This window comes from Rhinatrema bivittatum, chromosome 15 (genome assembly GCF_901001135.1).
Source record: "Rhinatrema bivittatum chromosome 15, aRhiBiv1.1, whole genome shotgun sequence".
NCBI lineage: Eukaryota > Metazoa > Chordata > Amphibia > Gymnophiona > Rhinatrematidae > Rhinatrema > Rhinatrema bivittatum.
In genome coordinates this window covers 8,237,316-8,257,542 of record NC_042629.1, presented here as the reverse complement: position 1 = coordinate 8,257,542, position 20,227 = coordinate 8,237,316, and the positions used below count along the sequence as shown (strand labels likewise).

Sequence of the window (20,227 nt, the reverse complement as noted above, 5' to 3'; positions counted from 1 at the left end):
CCAAGCTCATGTCTGAACATTTTTCCCTATATTTACACTTATGCAGGCACCTAGAACCGAAAAGCAATGTGTGGTACCTCACCCTAACTTTGCCACTTTAGCCAACCACTTTTTAGGAACCTGAATTTTAACCCCAATTATATCCTAATTTTCAAGCATGCATGGGGGTAACTTGTTGGTTTGGCAGTTACTATCCTTAACCGATAACGGGTAGATTTTGAAAGGTGTGCGCATCGATTTTGTAATCCATATGTGCATGTGGCACGAGCAAGGGAGGGGAACAGTTGAACAAATTTTGCACGGCAACGCATCCCGGCCTTCCCCAGTTCCCTCCCCATCCCTCCACGCCCCCTGGACTGCCCCTTTATCTGGGCCTGGCACTTTGGTGTGTAACGGGGGTTATGTGCGTGGCCGGGCCCCTTTGAAGATGCATATAGTGCACACAAGGTGTGGCCACACGCGTAATCCCTGTTTTTAACACACGCAGGGGAATACAAATTTGACTGTATGCCTTCATACTGTTGATACAACTCCATTATTGCTCTCTGCATGGGGAAAATAGGAAAAGAGGAATTAGATTCAGACAGCAACCAACAAGGACATTGAAGTTTAGGGTCTGGGAAAACAAATAAGCATGGAGGTAACTTGCTAATGTGGCTGTTACTACCCTTAAGCAATAAGCCTGATAATTTTGATGCAACTCCAACATTGCTCTCTACTTCAACAGCAAAAGGTAATGGGAATTGGACTCAGACAGCAACCAACAAAGGCCCTGACTTTGACAGTTTGGGAAACTAAGTAAGGGGGTGACTTGCATGGAGCAGCAGATGCTATCATTATGGGGGAGGCCTGTATGGTGCAGCTGATACTACCATAAGCTTGCTGGGTAGACAGGACCGTTTGGTCCTTTTCTGCCATCATTTCTATGTTTTGTTTCTATGTAATTTAGGTTCCTAACTCTTTAAGATAGGTGGTAAAACCCTACCAAAATAAATTTCGACCCCAGTGTCTAAGCTAAACCAACATATTTATCATTGTAATAAAATTAACATACCTGTAGGTAAATGTGGGGCCATCATATGCAAATTCGGCTTTGGTGCGCATGGTATGCTGACCTCCACTCACTATTTACATTGGGCCTGTTAATATCTGCAGTAAGAAAGTTATATTGGCTAAAAATAAATTGCTCCCCTAGAAACAATATCTTATTAGCACAAAAAGGGTAAGTATATAGCAATTTCAAATAAACCTAAATACATACATTCAAAGACATTTGTATTCATTTAAACAACTTATGTGATGGTTTATACCAACATTCAAATTTATACTGAACAATCAAATATAAAAACAATTTTTATATCTCCAGTATTTATGTAGCAAAATATGAAAGATACCATACAAATGTAAGACATACAAACAGAGATAAGATAGATAAGATATTCAACCATGTATCACACATGACCAAACACACCCCCACATCCACACAAAAATATTAAATTCAAAAATAAAATCTAAGGAAATGCAACTTTACAATAGGCACTAAACTCTCTCAAAGGCATAAACCCTTCCTGGAAAAATGACTAAAAACTTCAATCCAACTTGCTAATGCTTCAGTGTTTCTTGAGAAGGTGACCAGATCTTTAATGAAAACCATAGATCTTTGTATAGGGGATAAACCCCAAATTGTCATCCTAAAGTGGAGATCTTCATTAAGAACAAATTCCCAACTGGGGCCCAAGTTTCGCCTCATAAACTCTCGGCTGCTTCCGGGGAACTAAAATACAAGGAAAAAACAATTGAAAACAAAAAACCTTTTTAGGTAATAATTCCAGAAAATATATGCTTTCTAGATATGTTTGGATCCTTGAGGTTACCAGTGAATCCTGGTGCCGATTGGCAGTGCTGATGCAGGAGTGCATGGAAGGGATCTTTGCTGATTAATTTTGGTTTAAACATAATGTTTTGCTATATTTGATTTGCAGTTGGTAAGTAGTATTTTCAATATATATATTTTTTGGTCATTTTTCCAGGAAGGGTTTATGCCTGAGAGAGTTTAGTGCCTGTTGTAAAGTTGCATTTCCTTAGATTTTATTTTTGATTTTAATATTTTTGTGTGGATGTGGGTGTGTGTTTGGTCATGTGTGATACATGGTAGAATATCTTATCTATCTTATCTCTATTTGTATGTCTTACATTTGTATGGTATCTTTCATATTTTGCTACATAAATACTGGAGATATAAAAATTGTTTTTATATTTGATTGTTCAGTATAAATGTGAATGTTGGTATAAACCAAAACCATCACATAAGTTGTTTAAATGAATAAAAATGTCTTTGAATGTATGTATTTAGGTTTATTTGAAATTGCCACCATACTTACCCTTTTTGTCCTGTTAATATCTGCCTCAGAGCCGGTGTTCATATTTAGCAAGTATGCTCCGGCTCAAGTTCTCCCATACTAAGAGGCCTCCTCCTTGATGCAGAGCTCCTAAGCAAAGTCTCTATTCCTCCTTCCCCTTGTCCCCCAAAATCAAAAGTTACCCTTTTATCCCTCCGGAATGGATGCTTATCATTTGAGTGAAATTCAAGCATGTATCTAGATAATGAATATTGCTTCTTTTTGATTGCTTTGTTTGATAAAATTGCATTATCTTTTGGATTAAGATTGATCAGTAGCCAGCAATGCCAGCAATGATAGAGAGCATCATGCATGTCTCTGGCTTCTTTAACCCTGGTGATTATTTCCTTTAAGCTCATTAAAACATACAAATGAGCCCAGTTCACCAATTTGCAGCAGCCTACAACCACCATCCAATAGACTGGAAATGGACACTTGTGGCCTAAAGAGAGCTTGTTAGAGATGTGAATCGTGTCCTCGATCGTCTTAACGATCGATTTCGGCTGGGAGGGGGAGGGAATCGTATTGTTGCCGTTTGGGGGGGTAAAATATCGTGAAAAATCGTGAAAAATCGTAAAAAATCGAAAAAACGTAAAATCGCAAAACCGGCACATTAAAACCCCCTAAAACCCACCCCCAACCCTTTAAATTAAATCCCCCACCCTCCCGAACCCCCCCCCCCAAATGACTTAAATAACCTGCGGGTCCAGCGGCGGTCCGGAACGGCAGCGGTCCGGAACGGGCTCCTGCTACTGAATCTTGTTGTCTTCAGCCGGCGCCATTTTCCAAAATGGCGCCGAAAAATGGCGGCGGCCATAGACGAACACGATTGGATGGCAGGAGGTCCTTCCGGACCCCCGCTGGACTTTTGGCAAGTCTTGTGGGGGTCAGGAGGCCCCCCCCAAGCTGGCCAAAAGTTCCTGGAGGTCCAGCGGGGGTCAGGGAGCGATTTCCCGCCGCGAATTGTTTTCGTACGGAAAATGGCGCCGGCAGGAGATCGACTGCAGGAGGTCATTCAGCGAGGCGCCGGAACCCTCGCTGAACGACCTCCTGCAGTCGATCTCCTGCCGGCGCCATTTTCCGTACGAAAACGATTCGCGGCGGGAAATCGCTCCCTGACCCCCGCTGGACCTCCAGGAACTTTTGGCCAGCTTGGGGGGGGCCTCCTGACCCCCACAAGACTTGCCAAAAGTCCAGCGGGGGTCCGGAAGGACCTCCTGCCGTCCAATCGTGTTCGTCTATGGCCGCCGCCATTTTTCGGCGCCATTTTGGAAAATGGCGCCGGCTGAAGACAACAAGATTCAGTAGCAGGAGCCCGTTCCGGACCGCTGCCGTTCCGGACCGCCGCTGGACCCGCAGGTTATTTAAGTCATTTGGGGGGGGGTTCGGGAGGGTGGGGGATTTAATTTAAAGGGTCGGGGGTGGGTTTTAGGGGGTTTTAGTGTGCCGGCTCACGATTCTAACGATTTATAACGATAAATCGTTAGAATCTCTATTGTATTGTGTTCCATAACGGTTTAAGACGATATTAAAATTATCGGACGATAATTTTAATCGTCCTAAAACGATTCACATCCCTAGAGCTTGTAAGTGTCAGAGAAGGAAAAACGTTGAAACAGAATAGTCTGCATTTCTGCAGTTAAACCCGTTTCACAAACAAAAGCTTGGTAATGGTTTAATGCATCCGACAAGCTTCTTATAGTAATTAATGTGTCGCGTGATTCATTACTGTCTCAGCATCAGCAAAGAAGTGTCTTCCTTCCCTAGCACGAGAGAAAGCTGTCACAGAAACACATTTAATACCCCTCTCACGCTGACTCCTGCATTAAATGTCTTGCATGGAATAGGTTTCCCAGTCTTTGAGAAATGTAAAGGATGGGCACTTTGTTTCTGGTTCTCGTCTGCTGCTTACACTAGATGAACTATATCCTGCAGCTGACATATCCTTATGAAGCAATTATCACAACTGAGACTAATCCACTAGGGGTTTGTTTTTTTTTTACTTCAATGTTAAATATTTATTTCAATTTTATTACTTTCACTATGTTTAATTTATTTTGTGACTGGTAGTCAATGCAAATATCTTGCAGTTTTTTAGCTTTGGGTTATAGCCTCTGGCTTCATTTTCAGGATTAGTTTTTCAGAGTGATACTTGTCTGGAGTTTTTAAAACCATATTTGCAACCCTGCGTATAGGACTAATGTAATAAAAAAAAAGCACAGCATCAGTTATTAAACTGAAGCAAGCTTGGCTGTAAGGACTGCGTTAATGTTTGATTTAATTCTATGCATTATTCAGTTATTTTGGAAACACAACAAAATAATTCCACTGAGGACCAGCCACGGTCTTGCAGCTTCAATTTCATTTAATGTTTGGTTCCAAGCTTTTCTTTATTTCAATAAGCAATGCTGCTCTAAAATGGAGGTTTGATTTGCAAACTAGAATCTGTATTTCTTTTGAAGATACCCTTTTCAGTGGCCTAGGGCTTGGGGCAGTCATCGGCCTGGGAGTAACTGCTCTTCTGCTAATCCTGGTGGTGACCGATGTCAGCTGCTTCTTCCTTAAACAATGCGGATTGTTAATGTGCATAACAAGACGAATCTGCAGGAAAAAGAGTGGATCCAGTGGGAAAAGTAAAGAACTGGAAGAAGGAAAGGCAGCATACTTGTGAGTATAGCAGAGTCCCTGGAAAATAACTTTCCGGCTTTTGCACACTTATGCAGTGCGTTTTCTTTCAGCCTTGCAATAATAGATCTGCTACAGTATGTAATTTCCCACTATTAGTTACTTCTGCTTCTTTGACAAACAGGATTTTTTTGGTCAGATATTTTTGCTGACTGAGTACATAAATGCTGGAGGTATTAAATGGTTATATTTTTTTCTCTGCTTGTTTCACTTGTAAGATAAACAGTTCAATCTGCCATGATTCCTGGGGTTAGGGGGAGGAAGAGAAGCCAAGCAGTGACACCTAGTGAATGGATTTAGGGTCCCAGATTTTGCCAGCGTCCTTCACTGCAGTGACTGACCTAAAGGAAGTTGGGAGGGGATACGGATAGGATGAAAAATAGCTTTGATTAGCTGCAAATGAAATGTCATAGTCCAGCAGTGGTGAGTCCTGATTGGGCTAGAAGCCTAGAAACAGGGAAGGTAACGTTCATAGCAGCGCGCGGGCGCACAGTTGCGCACGTTTGTCAGCCCGCACCCAGGGATGCAGCCATTTTATAACGTACGCGCGTATGTATGTGCATGTAATAAAATAGCCTGACCGTGCACACATGTGCACACAATTTTAAGTGGACAAATGCCGCTTCTACCGCATAAGTGGGGGGAGTTTAGAGGGCACACATGCCGATGCCATTACCAGTTTTCCTGGTTTCCAGTTTGCCGAGGTAAGGGATAGGACTTCCAACCCCCCTAGTTTAATAGCCTCCCTATCTCTGACCTTTACAATCTCGCTGATCTGCCTAGAAGTTTTTGTTTTATTACTTACGTGTCATCCATAGCAGAATTAAAGTTAAGTGACAGGGGACCCGGGCACACACCTGTGTGCATATTTACCCATTAATTTCAAATTAAGATCCAGGAATGCCATTGCCCTACCCAGATCCCACCCACTCCCCATTTTTTGAAATTTTGTATGCACATATCCAGCTGGCTTTTAAAATTTGCTCGGTGTGCATGGGCCTGACATATCGGCGCAACTCCTCATTCTGGCGCATGTTGAGCTTTTAAAATTCACCTTTAAGGCAAGGATATTGCAGCAACTGAATGATGCCAGCTCAGGGATCAAAGAACAGTATTGATGGAGTTCAAGATCTTGGTTATTTGATGAGTAAGGATTCAATTTTCTGAAAACAGTGTCATTGAATCTTTTTCCTGAAGCTCTGCACAATAAAAATGTTCTTTCTTTATTTGGACGACATTTAGATTTTGCAATTAAGCGTTCACTCTACGCAGATTACAGAAACCCAAACTGATTAAAATAGATAGAGCATAGGGCACACATTAAATAAAGCAAAAAAAGGGGGAAAAAATGCTAGATCTAGGCAACAGCATTTCCAGCACCCAGATCAGCTCCAAAACAGGTGCAGGCTGCAAAACAATAAACTCCTCAGTTGTAAAACCATAATCAAAATACACAGTCTAATGCCAAAAAAAAAAAAATATATATATATATATATATATTGTGGAACAAGTTACCACTGCAGATCTGCAAGAAGTAAATTACTTACATTTTTGTAAAAAGCAAAAAATGTGGCTTTTTCCTGAGGCTTTTTTCCTGGAGAGCAGATGGGATTGTACAGAATATTGGACATGAGAGACAAAGGGTAATTGGCCTTATTTAGAAAATGTGTTTAATGATTGTATAAAATAAATTAGGTACAGTGTAGCACATTTTAACCGGCACTGCCTGATGTGCAAAGTGGAACCATCTAGCTGGGGATTTCTATTATTTTACTTGTATTTTATTGTCTGTAACTTTGTGTTTTGAAATTTTAGATTATTTATACACTGCTTTGATTGGTTCTCAGACCAGAAGGCAGTAAATAAGAAATGTTAAAGAAATGTGGGGCCAATGCAATACAGTTCACTCAGCTGAGTGTACTGTTTAACCCACAGTCAGACGTGCATTTTGGAGGTGCGTCTACAGCCCCTTATGCTATGAGGGGATTAGTGCATCCACAATGCACGTCCAACACACCGCAAAACTAATAGCGCTTATCACATGCAAATGCATGTTGATGGAGGCTATTAGTTATTCACCCCACATGCAAAACAAATGTGCTTCCAGAGCAGGCCTCTGTGACATGGCAGGAGCAATGGACGGATTGCTCCTACCATGTGACAGGGGCTGGCCAATGGTACCGATAGCCCCTGTCACACGGAAAGGGCAAAGGGCCTTCGGCGACATTTTGATTAATGACAGCCGACGGCCTGAGAGGGGGAGATCGCTCCCGGGACCCCGCTGGACCACCAGGGGCTTTTGGTAAGCCTTGGCGGGGGGGGGGGGGGGGGGCAGGCAAGCCTTGGGGGGTCAGGAGGGTGGGGGGTTGCAATTAATTAAATTTGAAGGTTTGAGGTGGATTTGGGTTTTTTTTTAAATGTGTCCTTCCCCCCCCCCCGAAATACGATAAGAAAACCACATAAAATTTGTGGGTTTTCTTATCATTTCGTCGCGCACCCAGAAATGCAATGGAATAGGAAATATTGTCTCTATTTCCTATTTTGTTGCAAACGAATGCACATCCCTAGAAAATACTGCTTTTCTGTACATCCTCCGTCTTCATATCATGGCAATATTAAGATGGAGGAATGAAAAGTTTAAAAGATAAAAAAAAAAAAAAAAGAGCGCTGGCGGCCAGGTTAGGGTAAGGGTTAATGAGCGTCCATTTTCTGAACCCGCCGGTTGTGTGCCGGTTAGGAAAATGGACACCAATAAATTCAGCGTCCGTTTTCTCAACCCGCTGACAGCTGACCTCTCCTGGGCTCCCGCTGCCAAGGAGGCACTAGGGGCACACAATCAACCCTGGAGCCTCTTTGGCAGCATGACCCCTAATTTAAATATTGCATTGCACTCCCAGGAGAGGTGCCCAGGTGCATGTTAGGAAAGTGGACGCTGAACACTCTGTGCCACTTTGGGTGCACTTTTATTGCATCAGCCCCAAAGTGTACCAAACGATGCACCAAATGGCACTGTAAAATGATGTACTGAGCAAGAAACGCATTCACTGATGCCACTTCATTTACAAAAATGGCAAATAGTAGTTATTTGTAATAGCACGGGCTATTTAATGTTTTAATGACTTCAAAGTTCTTTATTTATTAGAGATGTGAATCGTGTGATCGATTGTCTTAACGATCGATTTTGGCTGGGGGGGGAGGGAATCTGATCGTCGTGGTTTTGTTTTTTTTTTTTTTTAAATCGTTTAAATCGTAAATCGGGGGAGGGCGGGAAAACTGGCACACTAAAACAACCCTAAAACCCACCCCGACCCTTTAAAATAAATCCCCCACCCTCCTGAACCCCCCCAAAATGTTTTAAATTACCTGGGGTCCAGTGGGGGGGTCCTGGTGTGATCTTCCACTCTCGGGCCACGGCTGCGTTAATAGAAATGGCGCCGGCGCTACCTTTGCCCTGTCATATGACAGGGCAAAGGTGGCGCCGGCGCCATTATGGTTCCTGTCCCCCGACGTCATGAGCGCAGGAGATCGCTCCCGGACCCCCGCTGGACCCCCAGGGACTTTTGGCCAGCTTGGAGGGCCTCCTGACCCCCACAAGACTTGCCAAAAGTCCAGCGGGGGTCCGGGAGCGACCTCCTGCACTCGTTGCCGTATTGCAAAATGGCGCCTGCCGCATGGCCGTATTGCCGTATTGCAAAATGGCGCCGACCAAAATGGCGCCATACGGCCGGCGCCATTTTGCAATACGGCAATACGGCCGGCGCCATTTTGCAATACGGCAACGAGTGCAGGAGGCCGCTCCCGGACCCCCGCTGGACTTTTGGCAAGTCTTGTGGGGGTCAGGAGGCCCCCCCAAGCTGGCCAAAAGTCCCTGGGGGTCCAGCGGGGGTCCAGGAGCGATCTCCTGCGCTCGTGACGTCGGGGGACAGGAACCAAAATGGCGCCGGCGCTACCTTTGCCCTGTCATATGATGTCGGGGGACAGGAACCAAAATTAATGCAGCCGTGGCCCGAGAGTGGAAGATCACACCGGTACCCCCCCACTGGACCCCAGGTAATTTAAAACATTTTGGGGGGGTTCGGGAGGGTGGGGGATTTATTTTAAAGGATCGGGGTGGGTTTTAGGGTTCTTTTAGTGTGCCGGTTTTCCCACCCTCCCCCGATTTACGATTTTTGACGATAAATCCGGGGAATTCCTATTGTATCGCGCCTCTAACGATATTTTACGATTTAAAATATATTGGACGATATTTTAAATCGTCAAAAAACGATTCACATCCCTATTATTTATTGCACAAAATCATTAACAATGATAAATCTGAATGGCTTAATGCAGCTTTGCATCTGTATACCCAAAGAAATCTTAAATCCGATAATAAAGGCCTTCTAGTGATCCCTTCAGTGAGAACTGCCCATCTGAGTGAGGTTAGAGAGAGAAAGCTTTTTTATTGCCGGATTTCATTGTGGAATTCTCTACTCCCAGATTTAAGGTTGAAATCTGGCTTTTAAAAAAAACCTGAAAACAAGGCTTTTGTAGGATCAATATTTTTATGCTAATGGTTTTTTGAATTGATTTTATGAATTTTGTATTAGAACTATTTTAACTGTTAATGTATTAATAGTTATTTATACTTGTGATTTATTGTCTTATAAACTGTTATGATTGGTCACAGAATTACCACACTATCTTAGCATAGGTAGTTTCCCTGGAGGGCCAGCTAGTAACTCATGGTGAGGTTTTGGTGGTCTAGGGTTTTGGGACCAGTTTTACATGCAGAGTGAGAGGTATGAAGAGCAAAGTAGACCTCAGTGAAGATTTGACATGATTTGGAGTGAGGAAAGTCAAACTAAGATGAGATTACTTCAATGTTCTCTCACCTTAGCTTGATAGTACTCTGGTAGAGTGTCCGTCTAGGATGCCCGGGAGGAGCAAGGGGCCTGAGGCTGTGCTCGAAAGTGTGCTGGCAAGGTGGGGAGCCAGAGGAACCAGCTGCATCATTCCAGTGGGGAGCCAACAAGGAGGAGTTGTATCGGCAGTGGCTCCCTGCCATTACCAGAGTCCCAGGGCCTGCCTGAGTCGTGCTGTGGCGGGGGTAAGTGCAGGAAGCCGGTCGCAGCCCTCTGTGACCAGCAGACATAACAGTACCCTCTCCTTTAAGCCCCCCTCCTGAGGGTCTAGGTTTCCTGGGTTAATCCATATGGAACTGTCTGATTAGGCCTTTGTCTAAAATGTTGGAAGATGGCTCCCAGGAATTCTCCTCTGGCCGAATCCTTCCCAGGATAGCACGTACTCCCATCTGCGACCCCGTCTCCTAACATAAAGAATCTCAGGAGCTTGGTACATGGTCTCATCTTCGGCGGCAAGTTGGGGTGGCTCTGGGGATCTCCGGGAGGGCCAGGAGAGTACAAGAGGTTTTAGGAGTAAGACATGGAAACAATTGTGTATCTTCAGATATGTCGGTAGGCAGAGCTGGTAAGTTACAGGCCCCAGTTGCTGGAGTATGGGGAAGGGGCTGATTTAGCATGGGGCCAGATGCATGGATGGAACCCTCAGGCGAATGTGACGAGTGCTGAGGCACACCTTTTCTTCCCACTGGAATTGAGATGCTGGTCTTTGATGGCGATCAGCAAATTTCTTAGCCATCAGGACAGCCTCCTGAATCATCCATTGAGTGTGGATCCACAGTGCTTTCAACTTCTCAGCTGTCATCTGAGTGGCAGGCGAAGGGACGGACAAGGGGAGCGGTAAGGGTAGAGGTGACTGCTTACCATAGATGATTTGGAACTGTGAAGCTCTAGTAGTGGTACAGGGAAGCGAGTTATGAGTTATGTGAGTTAGCCCAATCGTCTGGATGAGCATTGATGTAGGTTCTTAGGAATTGTTTCAGGGCACAATTAGTGCACTCTGCTTGGCCGTTCACTTGGGGTGATAAGCGGTCGTGAAATCCAAAGAAATATGGAATTTTTTGCAGAGGTTCTGCCTGCCAGTACCTTACCTAAGGGCCCCGATCTGAGATGATATGTTGGCGCAGCTCATGTAGATAGAAAATGTATTGATCAAATAACCATGCCAACTGGGAAGACCGCAGCAGCACCAAACGAAAACCAGGTAGTGCCATGAAATGCGACATTTTAGAAAAGTGGTCAACCACCACCCAAATGACTATGTTGCCCTCCAAGGTGGGTAGATCCACAATGAAATCCATGGATACGTGCATCCAGGGTTCTTCAGGGGCTGGTAACAGGTACAACAGGCACCACGATTTTCATACTGGAGGCTTCTGCTGGGTGCAGACGAGGCATGAGTCCACATATGCCTGGATGCCCTTGTGCATCTCTGGCCACCAGTAGAACTGTTGGAGTAGGGCCAGCATCCAGGCCCATCCAGGATGGCTGGCAATGTGGGAATCATGAGCCCAGCTCAAGACCTTGTTATAGAGTCTTCTGGGAGCAACTGTCTTTCCCAGTGGCACAGTCTGGGTGGCAGTAAGGATGACTCAGGCAGGATTGATGATATATTGTGAATGAGCGGGAAAGTGCAACAAGCTCAGAGATTCTTGGCTGCAGGTCAAAATCAAATCGCATGAAGAAAAGGGCCCAATGGGTTTGTTGCACGTTGAGGCACTGTGCCTGCTAGAGATTTCGAAGTTTTTATGGTCCGTGTAAACTGTAATACGATGTTGCACCCCCTCAAGCCACTAACCCCACTCTTCAAATACGAGTTTAATGGACAAGAATTCTTTGTCGCCTATGGCGTAGTTCCGCTCAGCTGGGGAACATTTCCTAGAGAAGGAGGAACAGGGATGCAGGGTTCCCGATGGATCATGTTGGCTGAGCACCACCCCTACTCCTTTGGAAGAGGCATCCACTTCTACCATAAACAGAAGCCATGAATCCGGGTGCTGGAGGCAAGGCTTCTATAAAAAGGCATCTTTGAGGGCTCGAAAGGCTTCGACTGCTTCGGCGGGCCAGTTCTTGATGTTTCCCCCTCTTGCGTGTTAGGGCCATGAGTGGTGTGGCCAACTTGGAATAATTCCAGATAAAACTGCAGTAGTAATTCACAAAACCAAGGAATCTTTGAAAAGCCCGTAAGCCAGTGGGTTGTGGCCAATCCTCAATGCAACTGAGTTTTGCTGGGTCCACCTAGAACCCGTGGTTGGAGACTATATAGAAGAGATGTGAATCGTGTGTCTGATCATCTTAACGATTGGGTTCGGCTAGAGGGGGGAAAAAAATCTGATCATGGGTGATTAACCCCTTACCTTCCCCCACCCTCCCGAACCCCCTCAAAACTTTTTACAATTACCTGGTGGTCCAGCGGGGACCGATCTCCCGCTCTCAGGCCATCGGCGCTATTTTGGCTGCCACTCAAAAATGGCGCCAATGGCCCGATAAAAAAAAAACCCACCCGACCCTTTAAAAATGATCCCTTAGCTTCCCCCACCCTCCCATGCCCCCCAAAACATACCTGGTGGTCTAGTGGTGGTCCCGGGAGCGATCTCCCGTTCTCAGGCCGTCGGCTGCCACTCATAAAGATGACGCTGATGGCCCTTTGCCCTTACCATATGACAGGGTATCCGTGCCATTGGCCGGCTCCTGTCACATGGTAGGAGCACTGGATGGCCGGCGCCATCTTTAAAGATGGCGGCAGCCATCTTTAAATACGGAGGCGGCCATATTTAAATACGGCGGCAGCCATCTTTATGAAGGCAGCGGCCATCTGCAAAAGCATACACTTAATTTTTCACTATACCTCACCACTGTTCCCACTCTCCACACTCCTCCCCTGTTTCCCTTTCTTCCGCCCCACTCTCCCCTCCCTTTTCTCCCCCACCTTCTTTTCTTTCTCTCTGCCCCCCTCTTTCCTTGCTCTCCTCCCTTCTCTTCCCCATCTTATCTCCTAGCCTGATTAAAATTAACCTCATAGTTTTCTTTCTTTTGTACATATGTATATAATTGCAATTCTTGTATATAATTTTATTGCAAAACTTCCCATATTATTGTTCCCCCCTCTCGTTAATGCCTTGTTATCATGTTTTTTACTGTTCAATGTAAAGCGCCATGCCGTGCGTTTGTTTTTGCGTTACAATGTGAACCGATATGATATCCTGGATGAATGTCGGTATATACAAATTTTAAATAAATAAATAAATAAATAAAGATGGCGCCGGCCAGCCAGTGCTCCTTTCATGTGACAGGGGCCGGCCAATGGCATGGATACCCTGTCATATGGTAAGGGCAAAGGGCTATCAGCGCCATCTTTAGGAGTGGCAACCGACGGCCTGAGAACAGGAGATCACTCCCGGGACTACCACTAGACCACCAGGTATGTTTTGGGGGGATCGGGAGGGTGGGGGAAGCTAAGGGGTCATTTTTAAAGGGTCGGGTGTTTTTTTTTTTATCGGGCCATTGGCTCCATTTTTGAGAGGCAGCCAAAATGGTGCCGATGGACCGAGAGCGGGAGATCGGTCCCCGCGCCCCCACTGGACCACCAGGTACTCGTAAAAAATTTTGGGGGGGTTCGGGAGGGTGGGGGAAGGTAAGGGATTCGTTATATAGGGTCGGGGTAGGTTTAGGAGTTTTTTTGGTGTGCCGGTTTTCTCCGCCCTCCCCCTCCCCCGTTTTATGATTTTTCACGATAAATCGGGGGAATTTCTATTGTATCACAACTCTTAACGATTTTTGACGATTTAAAATATATCTGACGATTGTTTTAAATCGTCAAAAAACGATTCACATCCCTACTATATAGCCTAGAAGTGGAAGGGATTCTTTTTCAAATACGCGGTTTTCCAACTTCGCATACAGGCGATTCTCCCTTAGGCGTTGTAGGACTTTGGCTACATCCTGGCCATGTGCATACAGGTCCCTGGAATATACCAAGATGTCATTGAGATACACGACCACACAATCAAAGAGGAGGTCACAGAACACCTCATTCATGAGGTTTTGGAAGACAGCGGGAGCATTGCTAAGACTGAACGGCATGATCAAGTACTCATAATGGCCATCCTGGGTGTTGAATGCCATCTTCCAGTAGTCGCCTTCCTGTATATGAACCAGATTTTAGGCCCCCCCCCGGAGATCCAGCTTAGAGAAGACCCTCTCCCCCTGAAGGTGGTCGAACAGTTTGGCAAGGGGAGGAAGCGGGTAACAATCTTTCACGGTGATGGCATTCAGGCCGTGGTAATCAATACATGGCTGAAGGGTCCCATCCTTCTTGCTGACAAGAAGAAGCCGACCCCTGCTGGAGAGGTGGATTGTCAGATGAAGCCCTTTTGCAGATTCTCCCGGATCTGGCACGGATCTGTTGTAGGGACATGGCACGGATCTGTTGTAGGGACAGGGGGTAAACCTGTCCTCGAGGAGGTGTGGTGCCAGGTACCAGTTTGATGGCGCAGTCATACCCTCGGTGTGGGGGCAATGTATCAGCAGCCTTTTTTGAGAACACATCTGCAAATTGGCCATATTGTGGAGGCAACCCATCTAGGACCAGCGTACTGGAACAACAAGATGGATCCGCGACCCTTTCCAAGTAGGTCTTTTGGCAAGTGGAACCCCATTGGGCCAACTGTAGTGAGGTCCAATCGAACTGGGTCTTGTGCAGCTATAGCCAGTGTCTCAGCAGCCTTTTTTGAGAAAACATCTGCAAATTGGCCATATTGTGGAGGCAACCCATCTAGGACCAGCGTACTGGAACAACAAGATGGATCCACGACCCTTTCCAAGCAGGTCTTTTGGCAAGTGGAACCCCATTGGGTCAACTGTGGTGAGGTACAATCAAACTGGGTCTTGTGCAGCTGTAGCCAGGGTATGCCGAGCACCACTGGATGGATGGCCTTCTGAATGACGTAGAAGGAGAGATATTCCATGTTGTGTGGAACTATGCGGCATTTCAACAGAACAGTGAGGTGCATGATCCTGCCTGGAAGAGGATTCCCATGGATGAAGGAAAGGGTCAGCGGGACTGGACATGGGCGGGTGGGAAGTAGCTGCTCCACAATGTCCTGCATCAAATAATTTCCTCCCGCTCCGGAATCTACTAAGGCTAGAGTTGGAAAATCATGTCCTCCCACGGAGAGTGTCAATGGGAGTGTTAACGGGGTAGCTGGCACGGTCAGGCCTAGGGACAGTCCCCTGGTGAGACATAGGCCAGGAATTTACAGGACGGACAGGGCAATGAGCAATGAGATGCCCAGAGGCTCTGCAGTAAAGGCAGAGGCCAGCCCGTCAACACCTCTGGCGCTTCTCAGGAGATAAGGGCCCTCGGCCCATATGGATAGGCTCCTCTGTTGGTCCTTCTAAAGATGGGAGAGGCTGCGAAGTGGGTGAAGGATGTTGAGAATGGCTGAAAGCAGCCACACACCTCCTCAGGCCTTTTAGCTCATGAGCCCTCTCCTGCAGACGGAGGTCTATCCTGCCTGCCATCTCAATAAGAGCATCAAGAGAAGTGGGAAGCTCCCGGGCCGCCAACTCTTCCTTGATCTTTGAGAATAGCCCGTCCAGAAAAATGGATCTAAGGCAGTTCTCCTTGCAATGGAGTTCGGTAGCCAGAGTTCTGAATTCAATGGCATAATCCATCACAGAACGTCCTCCCTGGCGAATATGCAGAAATTCGGTGCCAGAAGCTGCCAGACGTCCAGGATTCTCAAACACTGTTTGAAACAGGTCCAGGAACCGGGAAGGTCATAGAGAATAGGATCTGAGTGCTCTCATAAGAGGGATGCCCAGGCTAGAGCCTTATATTCGAGTAAGGACAGGATAAATGTCGTCTTGGTAGCACTGTCGGGAAACAGTGCAGCCTGAAGGCAAAAGTTCATATTGCACTGATTAGGAAACCCCTGACATCACTGGGGGTCACCATCATAACGAGGAGGAGTGAGCAGCAAAATGACTGGGCAAGGAGATGGTGCCGCCATCAGGGGCCTCGGTGTGGGTAGAAGATAGGGATGTGCAGAAGAAAAAAATGTGTTTCGGTTTGTTCATTTGTTTCTTTGGGACCCCAATTCATTTCATTAGTTTCAAACCAAAAAATAAATAAATATTTGTTTATTAGTTTGATTTGCTTTTCGTTTGCCATTAAGTCCAAAGAAACCCCAATTCTGCAGCCAAATCCTGGCTGCAGAATTGGGGTTTTCTTATCAATTTGGATGAAACTTCTGGGGAGCAATCATCAGAAGGTCAAAAGAGCTCCAAGGTACTTAGACGGTAGCAAAGTGGCACCAAAGTGGCATGAATAGCCTAAGGCACCGTAAAGGGGCAAAGGGGTACCAGGAGTGGCAAGAGTGCTTTAACAGAGGTGCAAAGCAGCAGAGGGAGTGTCAAAAACACACCACAGCTTCAAAAGAGGGCACAGATAACAGTTGAATGAACCCTCGAAGGCAGCAGGAGAGACAAAGTGCCAATTGGCATCAACATCCTACAGCACAATGAAGAGGGAACATAGCAAGCAGAAAAGGTGTCAGAAAAAACCCCAAGGCACCAATAAAGGGACAAAGCAGCAGAAAAACTAACATGAACACACTGAGGAACCATGATAGTGGCAAGAACACCACAAGGAGTAGAGTCGTCTGATGACTGGTTTATAGTAGCAAGGCAGAGTGGCAGAAAGTTAATAGGGGCAAGACAGGCAGGCTCAGTGGAGGTAGTCAGGCCCCTCTGGTGTAGATAGGGGCAAGACACGCAGGCACAGTGGATGTATAGTCAGGTCCCTCTGGTGTTGATAGGGGCAAGACACGCAGGCACAGTGGATGTATAGTCAGGTCCCTCTGGTGTTGATAGGGACAAGACAGGCAGGTAGAGTAGAGGTATAGTCAGGTCCCTGTGGTGTTGATAGGTGCATGACAGGCAGGCACAGTGGACGTAGACAGGCCCCTTTGGTGTTGATAGGGGCAAGAAAGGCTGGCACAGTGGAGGTATAGTCAGGTCCCTGTGGTGTTGATAGAGGCAAGACAGGCAGGCACAGTGGAGGTTGGCAGGTCCCTCTGGTATTGATAGGGGCAAGACAGGAAGGAACAGTGGAGATAGTCACTAGTAGTCAGGTCCCTCTGGTGTTGGTAGGGGCAAGAAAGGCTGGCACAGTGGAGGTATAGCCAGGTCCCTATGATGTTGATAGGGGCAAGAAAGGCTGGCACAGTGGAGGTTGGCAGGTCCCTCTGGCATTGATAGGTGTAAGACAGGAAGGCACAGTGGAGCTATAGTCAGTAGAGATGTGCAATCGTTTATCACGAATTAGGCAATTACAAAGAAATTGCCTAATTCGTCCTGGTTCGGGGGCCCCGAAACCCGAAAAGGATTTTCCCCGAACTTCGGGGAAAATCCATTTTTCGGGTTTGTATGGGGAGAGAGGCACTTTTTTTTTTTTAAATTAAAAACCACCCCAAACATTAACATTAGCTATAATAACACCCCCCCCCCCATCCCGATCCCTCCCCAAGACTTACCAACATCCCTGGTGGTCCAGCGGGGTCCCGGGTGCCAGTTGTCCCTCTGTGGCGTGCCCAGTGTGCTAATGCTAGCCACACTCAAAATGGTGCCGAATAGCCTCTGAACTACTATGTCACAGGGGCTACCGGCGCCATTGGTCAGCCCCTGTCACATGGTAGGAGAACCGACCAATGGCGCCGAAAGCCCCTGTGACATAGTATGGGCAAAGGCTTTCGGCGCCATTTTGATTATTGGCAGCCGACGACGACATCGCTCCCAGACCCCCGCTGGACCCCCAGGGATTATTGGCAAGCTTTTTGGCCAGCTTGGGGGGGCCTCCTGACCCCCCCCAAGGCTTGCCAATAATCCCTGGGGGGTCCAGCGGGGGTCTGGGAGCGATGTCGTCGTCGGCTGCCAATAATCAAAATGGCGCCGAAAGCCTTTGCCCATACTATGTCACAGGGGCTTTCGGCGCCATTGGTCGGTTCTCCTACCATGTGACAGGGGCTGACCAATGGCGCCGGTAGCCCCTGTGACATAGTAGTTCAGAGGCTATTCGGCACCATTTTGAGTGTGGCTAGCACTAGCACACTGGGCACGCCACGGAGGGACAAATGGCACCCGGGACCCCGCTGGACCACCAGGGATGTTGGTAAGTCTTGGGGAGGGATCGGGGTGGGGGGGGGGGTGTATGTAATGTATTAAAATTAATTTAAATGCGTGGGGTGGGGTTTTTTTTAGCTTTGTTTTCCCGCGTCGTTTTTTGGCCCGGTTTCGGTTTTCCCCGTTTAGTTTTTTTTTTTTTTCAAAAAAACTAAACGATAAAAACCAAACTTTACCACGAAGTATCCGAGTCAAAAAACGACCCGGTAGCAAAACACGAAGCACATCTCTAATAGTCAGGTCCCTATGATGTTGATAGGGGCAAGAAAGGCTGGCACAGTGGAGGTTGGCAGGTCCCTCTGGCATTGATAGGTGTAAGACAGGAAGGCACAGTGGAGCTATAGTCAGGTCTCTCTGATGTTGATAGGGGCAAGACAGGAAGGCACAGTGGAGGTGGACAGGCCCCTCTGTTGTTGATAGGGGTAACCACAACTCTGAAACCGTGGTTCAACTGGTCAATATCAATTTAACACAATTCTAGAGCCAACCTCAAGATTGCCTATGTAGACCCCTTACTCTAAGGGTCTGTGATTGGCCACAGACTCTAATATGGTATAGGGTCACCTTACTTTTTATTACAACAACTTTTTTAATGTATTTTTTAATATTTTTTGTCCATTTAATAAAATCTTTGTCACCAACGTGCTGCTGAACATTTTTAACACCAACTTTGGCTCACAGTTTACTATATTTCAGAATACCAGAAGAACTTAAATACTCATCCGTTAGAAGTTCCAATCCCGACACGATCGTGTTTCAGACAGGGTCCTGCCTCAGGGGATTCACTTTTATAACGACACAGCAACCGTCCAAGACTGTCCTTTATAATTCAGCACCTCACATTTCTGGCTTCTATATTCTTCTTCATTATGGGGTAGATTTTCAAACAAGGCACGTTGGCGTACTTTTGTTGGCGCTCCAGGCGCCAACAAAAGTACGCAGGATTTTAGTAGATACGCGCGGAGCCGCGCGTATCTGCTAAAAACCTGGATCGGCGCGCGCAAGGCTATTGATTTTGTATAGCCGGCGCGCGCCGAGCCGCGCAGCCTACCCCCGTTCCCTCCAAGGCCGCTCCGAAATCGGAGCGGCCTTGGAGGGAATCCTCTAACACCCTCCCCTCACCTTCCCCTCCCTTCCTCTACCTAACCCACCCGCCCGGCCCTGTCTACACTCCCCCTTACCTTTCTCCGGGGATTTACGCCTCCCGGAGGGAGAAGTAAATCCCCGCGCGCCAGCGGGCCTGTTGCGCGCCGGGACACGACCTGGGGGCGGGTATGGAGGGCGCGGCCACGCCCACGGACCGCCCCGGGCCATAGCCACGCCCCCGTACCCGCCCCCAAAACGCTGCCGACACGGCCCCTAAATGCCGCGACGACCAGGCTCGCCCCCCGACACGCCCCCGACACACCCCCCTCGGAGAACCCCGGGACTTACGCGAGTCCCGGGGCTCTGCGCGCGCCGGTAGGCCTATGTAAAATAGGCTCACCGGCGCGCAGGGCCCTGCTCGCCTAAATCCGCCCGGTTTTGGGCGGATTTAGGTGAGCAGGGCTCTGAAAATCCGCCCCTATGCGCGGTCCCACTTAGGACGCGCTCATTCCTATATAATCAGGTATAGTCACGTATAGTCAGGTATAGTCAGGCCCCTCTGGTGTTGATAGGGGCAAGAAAGGCAGGCACAGTGGAGCTGGACAGGCCTCTCTGAAGTTGATAGGGGCAAGAAAGGCTGGCACAGTGGAGGTATATTCAGGTCACTCTGGTGTTGATAGGGGCAGGACATTCAGGGACAGTGGAGGTAGTCTCTATTAGTTTGGGCCCTTTGGTGTTGATAGGGGCAAGACAGGCAGGTACCAATGGAAGTGGACAGGCCCCCTCTGGTGTTGATAGGGGCAAGACAGGAAGGCACAGTGGACGTATAGTTAGGTCCCTCTGGTGTTGATAGAGGTAAGACAGGCAGGCACAGTGGAGGTTGGCAGGTCCCTCTGGTGTTGATAGGGGCAAGACAGGTAGGCACAGTGGAGGTCAGCAGATCACTCTGGTGTTGATAGGGGCAAGACAGGT

General features: G+C 47.2%; 1 protein-coding gene across 2 annotated transcripts in view; it reads left to right on the top strand.

Annotated features, from left to right (window-relative positions):
* Positions 1 to 20,227, top strand: part of NCAM2 (neural cell adhesion molecule 2) — a 373,071-nt gene that overhangs the window by 334,115 nt on the left and 18,729 nt on the right. For both annotated transcript variants that reach the window (XM_029578509.1, XM_029578508.1), the window contains one exon: positions 4,862 to 5,066. In XM_029578509.1, coding sequence (XP_029434369.1) covers positions 4,862 to 5,066 — 205 coding nt within the window. The remainder of the gene's footprint in view (positions 1 to 4,861; positions 5,067 to 20,227) is intronic.